The sequence below is a fragment of the Dermacentor albipictus genome, chromosome 9, assembly GCF_038994185.2.
Source record: "Dermacentor albipictus isolate Rhodes 1998 colony chromosome 9, USDA_Dalb.pri_finalv2, whole genome shotgun sequence".
NCBI classification, from domain to species: Eukaryota; Metazoa; Arthropoda; class Arachnida; order Ixodida; family Ixodidae; genus Dermacentor; species Dermacentor albipictus.
In genome coordinates, this window is record NC_091829.1 from 58,386,443 (window position 1) to 58,396,940 (window position 10,498).

Genomic DNA, 10,498 nt, shown 5'->3' on the forward strand with positions numbered 1-10,498 from the left:
AGCAACAATCTATTACCAGCAAGATGTGCACTTCACATTTAGAGGACCATGACAAAAAGTAGCGATATCATCCAATAAATGCACATTTTGCACAAAGATAGCAAGGTTTATCAGGGCGTTCCTGCTACCCTTCAAAACTTTGCACAGTCGCGACAAGCTACTGGGGCACTCAAACGCCTCGTTCTTTTTTTCCAGCCGTGGGGTATCATTCTAATCGAATCCCGGAAGTGACAAAAGCGTTATTAGTTTCCGTTCTTTCTCAACATTGAGTGCGCATGTGCGATGAATAAATACCGTGCTGTCGACAGTACACGCCAGTTACACGACATCGAAACATCAGGCATGGCTGAAGAAAGCAGCAACGAATATACGCCTCTTGACTTAAGCATGAAGGGCGAAGCAATATTACAGGACACCGAAACATCAGGCATGGCTGAAGAAAGCAGCAACGAATATACGCCTCTTGACTTAAGCATGAAGGGCGAAGCAATGCCAAGTACAAGCCGTGACGGTACCCAGGGCACTTCATCTGCTGTGGACGCCTACAGAACGTGAGCTTTACCACTTCTCAATTTTTTCATTGAATACTGTTCCCCTTAGATATGACCCACATAATAGGCTTAAATATGTCTACATTTGTACCCCCCTAAACCGGGTCTTTTTGACAGCCAGCCTGAGCTTTGAAATCGGAAGCTTCTTTAGATCAAGAAGCGTCGACGCAAGTCCAGTGCGAAAATAATGCTTCACGCATGTGGTATTTGATTGCTTGAACGAGGCGCGTGGGCGCCATCACTCGAGAAAAGCGAAGGAAGAACGCTCGCTGGCTGTCGAGCCGTCGGCAGAACTGGGCAGCGCTGCATTACCCCCTGTAAATATATTTTGCAAACAGTCACCAGTTTTAATGCTTCGTTCGCGTAACATTTTGGTTGAGGGTGCCATTCCCCGTCCTCGCCACGGAGCTCCACAGCGGCCGCTCCGTCCTGCTTTGCACCATTGCTCCCGGTGACGATACCTCTTCCTTTTCTACTCCTGCGACCCCGACAACAACATGCCACGTTCAGCGGAGTCAGCTGCTTAAGGCTCAGGATAAGATTTTTCAGAACGTGAAGCGAAAGCATGCTTATTGAAGAAAATATTTTTCATTGATGTATAAGTCTTGCAATCCACACACGCGATGGCATGCCGTAGCTCGTTGTCCCGTGTGCACATTAAACATGATTTCACCTCAGTTTTTGTCACAGCTAGCAACTGTCTGACCAATACTTTATTAATTGTAGGATTGCTGACTACGCCTTGCCCTACCAGGGGGTCACGCAGCACACGCCGATGACCGAGGAGACTTGCAACGTCGACGGTACGTAGGCGATTCTCATTCGCCTTTACAACAAACATGGCAGATAGCCCCTACGGTTGCCGTGCCAGAGGTAGATTTATTGCGTATAAAGATGGATTTTACTAGCGCTGCCAAGACTGCTTCCGCATGAGCCAGCTTATAACTGTCCTTACTAAGAATTTTGTGCTTATCGGAATATATCCAAATTGATACATAACCTATGCACTAGAAGTTTTTGAATGAATTTGTTATTGTATCGGTGGGCTGGTAAAGCACGCTCCTAGAGTATCAGGGCAGAAGGCGAGACTGTACATTCCATGCAGTGACTAATAGGCTCGTAAATTGAAACAGCGCTTAACCATTGGTCTAAAATTTTATTTGTCGAGCAGAATCTCAGTGGGTTTGACCTAGTAACATCAGGAAAATGTTTCCCCTAAACCGATCACGCTGGTTTACAAAGCAAATGCTTTGGTGTGAATACCGTTTGTGATGTGCAATAGGGGCGGCGTTTAAGATGTCTTTACTGGAGAGTCATAACGGTGCACTTATGCTTTAGGCAGTGTCAGAATTGCTCGTGAATAGCATGTTACGAGCATCAAACATATCCCGCTGCAGCCGAATGCTGTACTTACAGTGCACAATTTGGGGCACCCAAACAATTCATATTCGAGTTATTCGTTCATTCATACCAAGCCTGCGAAACGACCACCACAGCATAAGCAACCTTAAAAGGTTATTGAATATGCAGTGCAAAAAGAAAAAAAAATATTAGGTAGTTCGCGCTCTGTTGCGATAAACTTTTACCAAATATCCCGACTATGTGGTTCCGAAACATGAACATTATTAGTATTGAAAGAGTAAAAATCACTGTACTCAACGATTTCCAATAAGCGTGCCACTGCTTCAAAATGGTAACGCATTGTTAACGAGAAAATCTACGCCATGCGGAAAAACCGGCCTTCCAAACTGAATGTCCTTTTTTTACAAGTTAATTGGCTTTCCCTGAACGCGTCAAGCATTATTCGTTTTGCCACTATCTGCAGAGCCTCTGTCACTGGCCTGAAGAATGTTGTGACTTTAACGGCACAACTAATAAAGTTGAGAATGCCAGACAATAAAAAATAAGTTCCTTAAGTTACGATTATGCGCCTAGGAAGAATGATGGGTGTAACGTTAAGGGATAAGAAGAGAGCAGATTGGGTGAGGGAACAAACGCGAGTTAACGACATCTTAGTTGAAATCAAGCAAAAAAATAGGCATGGGCAGGGCATGTAATGAGGAGGGAAGATAACCGATAGTCATTAAGGGTTACGGACTGGATTACAAGTGAAGGGATGAATAGCAGGGGGTGGCAGAAAGTCAGGTGGGCGGATGAGATTAAGAAGTTTGCAGCAACAGCATGGCCACAATTAGTACAGGGCTGGGGTAGTTGAAGTATGGGAGAGGCCTCTGCCCGGCAGTGGGTGTAACCAGGCTGATGATCACACTGTAGTTCATTCGAAGTCGAAGATGAAACCAAAACCTTTAGTTCCGGTAGTTGGCAATCCGCGTTAAATGATTTCTGTAGCCTACGACGGAATAGACACTTAGGCATGAGGGTGTAGTAGTGCCGTAAACATTCTTAGCCAACTCACCCCCCCCCCCCCTTTGATGATGTAAACAAAGGTGCATTCACATATACGACGTTTGCCTGCAGTTTTAATGCTGATTGCAGTAGCGTCATTAGTCATCCTCAGGAGGATTATGTCGCAATTTCCCCGTTTTGCATGTTGCCTTTTCTTTTCAGCTTCGTATGAGGGAGCTTAGTTATGAAATGCATGTCCCACTCGTCGAGCTTGACCTAATGCATCCAACCAAGCTGTTACCACCTAGGGAGTTGCAGATGGTATAATGAGATATATCCTTTTTAGAACTAACAAAACACGCACCAGAGATCGAATTCCGAATGCATTTCCTAGAACTTCAGTAGAAGCACTTCTGCGCAGAGTTCTACACAGACGCTTCGAAGTCAAATGCCGGGGCGTCCTCTGCTGCCGTCGGCCCATCCTTCTCAGAATCCGATGTACTGCACTCGGAAACAAGGATCTTTACGGTGTATGCCTACACATTACTGTCTGCAGTGAAGCATATAGGAAAATCAAAAGTTCAAAACTCAGCGATATATCCAGATACCCTAAGCGTCGTGAAGGCCTTGTCACTCTATACACACAAAAATTCAGTACTCAATGAACTCTATTCCGTCTTGTATAAAGCATACATATCTAACCAGCATATCATATGCTGGGTACCTGGCCATAGGAGCATCAATGGTAACGTTTTGCGGACGAGATGGCCACGTCAATCGCATCGCAAGCCATTAACCCTACCGTTGAGGTGCCTGGCACAGATCTGAGGCCTTTCTTACGAAAGAAACTGCGAAACCACTGGCAATGCATGTGAGACGCAGAAATAAATGAGCTCCACCTGATAAAGCCACAGTTAGGGTTCTGGCCCTCTACAACAAAATTGCGATGAACAAATGTGCTGTTCTGTCGTCTCAGAATAAGACACATAATTTGGCACCCACAATTTTCTACTCACTGGATTTGAACCTCCAACCTGTGGTAGAAGGGGGGAAAGGCTGACCGTATTGCTCGTCCTCCTGAGTGTCGCGAAGTCCAATCTGAGAGAAAGAGACATTTTTCTTTAGCATACCACCAACATATTCCTCTTCATCCTGCAATGTTTCTCGGTCCAGCATCGCTTTTTATTATAGTCACAGTCTAGCTTTCCTCAGTGATGTGGTCTTACAAGTTATTAGTCCCATACATTCGTAGCATTTCCTCTCTTCAGAGGATGCCTGTGTTATAGTCCTACTGTAGAGCACATGTCTCCGGGCCCTTGTGTTTCAGGGGCTGTGGTGAGGCAGTTGTGCTGCAGCTAATTTTTGCATCTTCCTTGTTCTGTATATCATATGATTCTTCCGCAATGCAGTGTAAGACTCATAATACTAGTTAAGTTTTGTTCTTTTCCTTGAAGTCGACCGAAGTCTCTTCTAGGTGATTATCGGCGTTGATGAAGCAGGAGGCAGGATGGAGGTAACAAAACTTGAAGATATATTGCAACGGAAATATTTACACACTCAAATACAGAGTTAGCAAAAGAACACTGATACAAAACACACAAGTAAACAGCGCCTTACTCTTCTACTTTTTCTTAAGTTAGAGCCTAGGACAACTGTCACTACATACGACTAACCGAGTCTCACTGTTCTACCACTAAGGGTTTACGGCCCAGACTAGCATTGCAACGTTGCCAATGAGAGTTGACAGTTTCTTAAGCCACAACCCAAAGGGATGGGCTTGCTCTGAAAAGTAAATGTATTGGAAAAAACCCTGTTTTCCCTCTTCCCACAGCTTCGTTTTCCTCTCCTATTTACACGTGGTCACTGACGGCCTCGGCAAACACGTCAGACACGCACGACTTATTGAGGCCATCTCGCACCTCAGCAGCGTTTCTAGCCAGCAGGGGGCTAGAAACGCCGTAATCTTATTGCACGTAGATTTTACGCACTTTGCAGGGACTATTTTTTAGGCCCCTTTAAAACCGCGTCCCATGAACTTCACAGAACTCATCATTCCACTGCGAAATCAGTAACACTGTTTCGGCGCTCTTTCGCCATACCTGGCCCTTGCGCCACTAAACAACACACATTCATTCACTCAACCCCAGCAGTTTTAATGCTAATTGCAGTAGCGTCGATGGTCATCGTGAGGAGGATTCTTTCGAAATTTCTGGCTTTTAGGTTTCTAGCGTTTTCCTTTCAGCTTCATGTAACTTCTGCGCCATTATAGGGAGTATGTGCACCTAGCTACAATACTTGCAGCGCTTTCCATACACTTCCCACTTTTAACGTGCTTTGCGGCTTTCTGTTGCATAGTTTAGCGACATTGTCGCATGAATTACCACTTCCCCATTTCTTTCCAAGCTGATGTGCTGTCTGCGATACGACTCTTACTGTGCGCATTAAGAATTTTTTTTATTATTGTCCGATAATCTATTCTTGGTATACACAGAAACAATTGCTAGGAGAGCCGTTTTAGTGCTCGTAATGAGCTGGTAAACCTGCAGTGCATACAGCGGGTGCCTATGCACTTCAGCTACACGAGTCAATAAAAGGGTTTTGGATAACCAATATCTGAAAGGCGAGTACGTATTTCGATGACACACCTGTGTTATAGACGGTCAATAAATTAAGGGCATACGTAAAACAAAAAAAAATGAATCCCTCGGTAGAAATGCGTGCTCGCAATCTTTCAGTGTCGTCGTCTGCGTCTGACTATTTCTGCTGCTCGTAATAGGCGAACAATAAGCAAGGACTTCGTGAGGCATCTTGTGTGTTTATTACTTGATAACACAGCAAATATATAGGGTCAAGCTTTTCACGCACAAGAAAATGACATGTCGTTCTTCCCTTCGAGCACTGTCGTGTTCTGCGTGTGGTTTGAGATAAAACGTGATAAGCTTATGAAGAATCCAACACTGCACAATCTTGATTGTTCTCGGCTTCCTCATCGCCACGGAAGAAGCACCGCGCACAGCAGTGAAGTCTCCCTGCCACTAAAAGCCTCTTGCCTTGCACCATAAGCATGAAATATCCATTCCTGACGAAGTGCCCTAACGCTACAGCGAATGAACACCTTTGCTGTACTCTTATGCCATACAGGTGCCCCTGACAATGGCAGCAGAAGTTGCCAGCCTCTGGGGTCCATCAGGGGCATTGATATCGTAAGGCCCACCACGATCCACGCTCGCATGGAGGAAGCATCAGCCAATATTGAAGATGGTGCCATGTAAGTTCATATTTAGAAAATTTCCCTTAAAAAGCAACTTAGAGAGGGAAGGAATTTTTACTCGGTATAACAATGATGCCTCTACATCGTAATTTCTCCTTCGGAGGGCAAGCTCTGATGGCTGAAACAGGTACTGCATCAGTAGTGTAGAGCCTTCGGCTGGTGCGGCGATGCCGGCCAAGCTGGCATTATTAGAAACGACGTACAAAGTAACACCTCATGACTCGAACCAAACCATAACATTGCATGAGCCATGTGAACAACCGCGAGAAGAATGAATAGAAGTATACAAGTAAAAACCACATTACCGCAAGAATGACGACCAATGTTCATCTAGTGCTTAGCGTAGACATTTCAAACGGGCAACAGGCTGCACAAAAGACATACACTGTATGCGCTATCTCTGCTCTACTGCCCGTTGTAATTTTCTACACTTCTACCAGCAATACCTTAACTCAACGCTTTAAGCGTTCATGAACTTGCCGAGAAAACCCACACAAAATACTAACTTCTTCTGCAGCATATGTGATCCAGTCAACAGCAAAACACTGCAGTATTTGTTGCGTTTGTGCTTGTTGCGTATGCGGGGAGTAGACTAGGTGTTTGTCGTTTCCCCGGCGCCTTCGGTACGAATGGTGTGCAGTTCGAATGCAATTCCCATGTTAAATGCCTTCCTACAAACACTGCAGGGAAACTTGAATACGGAAATTTTTCTTCGTATTCGAAATGTGAGGCTTCACTTAAGACATGGTGTTCGACGAGGAGTCGGTCCACCTACACTTGTCAGAAACAAAGCGAAGATTTCTTCTTTTCGCCATTTCTATTTCTTAAAACGAGCGCCTCAAGTTGCTAATTTTAATGGCCTATACCCGCAGAAAAGCCAATCTAGTGCAGTGCGAGAAAGATGCCATCATCAGGAATGTCTCATACCTCCGTAATAAAGCAAGGTTGTAACGGCGGAATATGAATGAAGGTAGGAAACATCGAACGAACGAGCGAACAAACGATCGACGGAAAAGAAAGAACCAATGAAAAGAACAAAATCACCTTTAGGTATTCCATTAGCTTCTCGCATGTGGTGTTGAGGAGGTCAACCTACAGTGGCTAACGTTAACTTCATACTGCAGCTCACTATGTGTGACCAGTCACATCCAACAAGTTTGGGCATTAGCACGTGTGCAGCAGGTCTTCATCTTCATGTGTTAGTAGAGTGTACCATGGTACCGAACTTTCTTACTCTTCCCAGCATACAATCCGTCCTCAAAAATTCACCGACCATTAGGAAAATCCATAATGCGATATTTGAGAGAAGCTGTGCACGTGTTTTCATTTCGATATATACTGAGGCAAATATATTGACAGACCCGTATCAGAGGTCAAGGCTGACGGTTTTTGTAAACGACTGATCGAAGGATCCTGTGTAATAGCTGGTGCTGCTTGGCTTCCATAAAATCCTGAACAACTTGCATCGTGCGTAAAATACGATTGCAAAACAATCGCAAAGCAAGACAACCAAACCAAGCAATCCAAACAAGCATAAGCAAGAACCGACACGAGCTGATCATAGTGCGAAATGCGCGCTGTGGCTGAGACCATATGCTAGTATGAAACGAGAGGTCGGGCGGGTCAGCATCAAACCAGTTTTCCGCACTCGTGTCACTGAAGGGCCAGCTCTCATAAGTTTCAGGTTCTCAGCCGTTCAAGGCTCACGTCTTCAGCCTATCCGCGTTCGCTCTTTCATCTTTCGCTGTTGTGGTCGTTCGGTCTGGTATGCCACCGACGCTCGCCGCAGGAGCTTCGTCATAAAATGGCTAGGTATATCAGCCGACGCAAAACAGACTTTCGCAATGCCAAATGTCTCACTTCTGAATGCACGTTTCTGGTCGTTAGCTTGAGTACTCCTTGAGACCATGTTGAAGATGGAGTTGTACTTTTAATACTTAGACCGCGTATTTTTTTAATGACCATCACTGACAGATATATATACTTTCCTGAACCTGTTTCAAGTAGGATATAGACGACGTATTAGATAAAGCAAGGCTTCTGTTATGCTTACATCTCCAAAGAGGAAAGTTCTGGAGTCCAAAAATCTAGAGTCCAAATAGAGCGCTAAATATGAATGCAGCAACTTAGCGCTTAAATTGAACGAGTCGACTTACCATTAACGCCCGATTTAGTTCTTCAAACTCTCAGTAAGGAAAAATGTGCTTTTGTTGTCCCATAAAGAGAGTCGGCCATTTAGAGCTAATTTGTCCATACCCTTGCAGGAATGCTACCGGATCCGTAGAACGGGAACAGCAAGAGTCCAGCGGTGTCAGTGCAAAGGTTTCCAGCAGACGGGACACCCTACAGGGGCTAACCTATGAACACGCACGCGCTCTATCGTCTGTCAAGAAGTCGAGCCGCCAATGTGAAAAATGTGGTAAATGGTTGAGCAGCGCTGGTTGTCTAACTGTGCATTACCGCACCCATACCGGTGAGAAACCCTACAAATGCGAAATATGTGGTAAATCAGTCGCGAGCACGTCGCATCTCCGTAGTCATCAACGGATTCACACAGGCGTGAAACCCCATACCTGCCAAATATGTACTAAAGCATTCAAAAACAAAGCGGAACTTAAAGGTCACCTCATATCACACAGTAACGACAGACCTTTGGTTTGCGACATATGTAATCTCTCCTTTAAGCGCAACTCAGAACTCCTAAGACACCGCAAAAGAATTCACGAGGGCAAATTGCCATACGAGTGCAAGAAGTGTGGATTTCGGTCCTCAAAGAAAGGAAGCATCGACGCACATGTCTGCAAGAATATTAGGTGTGAATTGTGTAAAGCGTCATTTACAGATGCACCTCAACTGATTGCACATCTCGTGGTGCATACGGGTGGGGGGGGGGGGCAGTCGTAACAGGGTGACTAGTGCGCAAGTGAAGTAAGTCGCCCATGGGTATTTCTTATTACCGCGACCATGAAGCTTTTCAGGAAAATAACGCTGACATTCTCCAACAGGGGCGAGAAACTGACCCAACGCATTGTGTGGAAAGACGGGCTTCTTTTAACTTTTAAAACTGCTGATTGAAATGCAACACATAAAGGATGACCCTTGATTTTTCGAAATTACGTGACAAAACGACGTCTCAAGCACAATTTGCGATGCTTCAATGTCTAAGTATACTGTTGGTCCTGGCTTTTTTTCGCAAAACTATGTTGCTGGGCAACGTAGCTTTAGGAAGCTCATTTGTAGACAAACCCTAATGGGCTGCAGCTTTGTGTAACATGATGGTTGAATGTTCGCGCAAGATCCTTGACACCTCGTTTAGTTTTGTACAAGTGTTTTGACAGTGTACTAGTAAACATCCTTTAGCTAACCATGCTTTTAATGATTCTGCAGTGTGAATAGAAGGGATTCCCTCACATGAGGAACCCTTTAAAAATGAGGCGCTGTAGTGTTGTCCAATAAAAACTAATCACTGCTAATAATTGAGGCCCTTAGGCCTTGCTGCTTATCAGAAGCAGCTTTTACAGTATATAGACGACGGCATAGGAACATTTCTTTCGCTTACAAATTGTTCAATACACGTAATGTTTTGGTTCTGTTTATGGTTCATGTATTCATACCAAAGATTTTAGTTCTTTATCGTGCTGATGTCAACAGCGAGACTGTATTAGACTCAAATCATGTGGAGCTCCACTATATATGTTCTTTCACTACTAATATTTTAATTATTGTTGTATTGAGGTGGAACCTCTGCCAGTTTCAAAGAGCAGTTTCTTATTCACTGGGAAGTCGTCCCTTTTAACTTGCGCTCCCCTCTAATTACAGCTGTGGAATTTTCAGCCTGATGTGACAAACGTATCTCTGCGAGCAATCACAGGACGATTGAGATAGTTTTTAGTTATGTTACTGACACGCGTACTTCTATATCTTTTTTGAATGAACGCATTTCAGCGAATAAAAAATGTTAAGGTACAGCTCGGGGCATTATGCACGAGCATGTATCAGAGCATTCTGCTATAGTCGAGCATGTTGTAATCAAATTGCACGCGCGGCGCGAATACAGTTGTGCATTCTGGATGGCACGCGAGCGCGAATGATAACGCTGGAATCTTCTACGAAAAAAAGTGAGAATAGCCGTTACTCGTTAACCACAAATCGTACCTTCAACGATCGACTCATGTACCCGGCACTATCTTTCTGCCCGAATGTAACTTGTTTGTTGGTTCCGGTTGGCTCAATAAAAAGTATTTCATGACTCATGGTTCTTCGGACTCTGTTGTTCACCGTCACTACAACATGACATTTGGTATATGTGCTTTGTGGAAACTGAATAAAC

The 10,498-nt window shown here is 44.5% G+C and overlaps 1 protein-coding gene across 1 annotated transcript; it reads left to right on the plus strand.

Moving 5' to 3' along the window:
* The first annotated feature begins 271 nt into the window (after window positions 1–271).
* LOC139049986 (zinc finger protein 32-like) lies at window positions 272–9,972 on the plus strand. The gene is made up of 4 exons (XM_070525964.1): window positions 272–551; window positions 1,278–1,354; window positions 6,039–6,165; window positions 8,433–9,972. The coding sequence occupies exons 1-4, from the start codon at window positions 283–285 to the stop codon at window positions 9,070–9,072; spliced, it is 1,113 nt and encodes a 370-aa protein (XP_070382065.1). The 5' UTR covers window positions 272–282; the 3' UTR covers window positions 9,073–9,972.
* The last annotated feature ends 526 nt before the right edge of the window (window positions 9,973–10,498 follow it).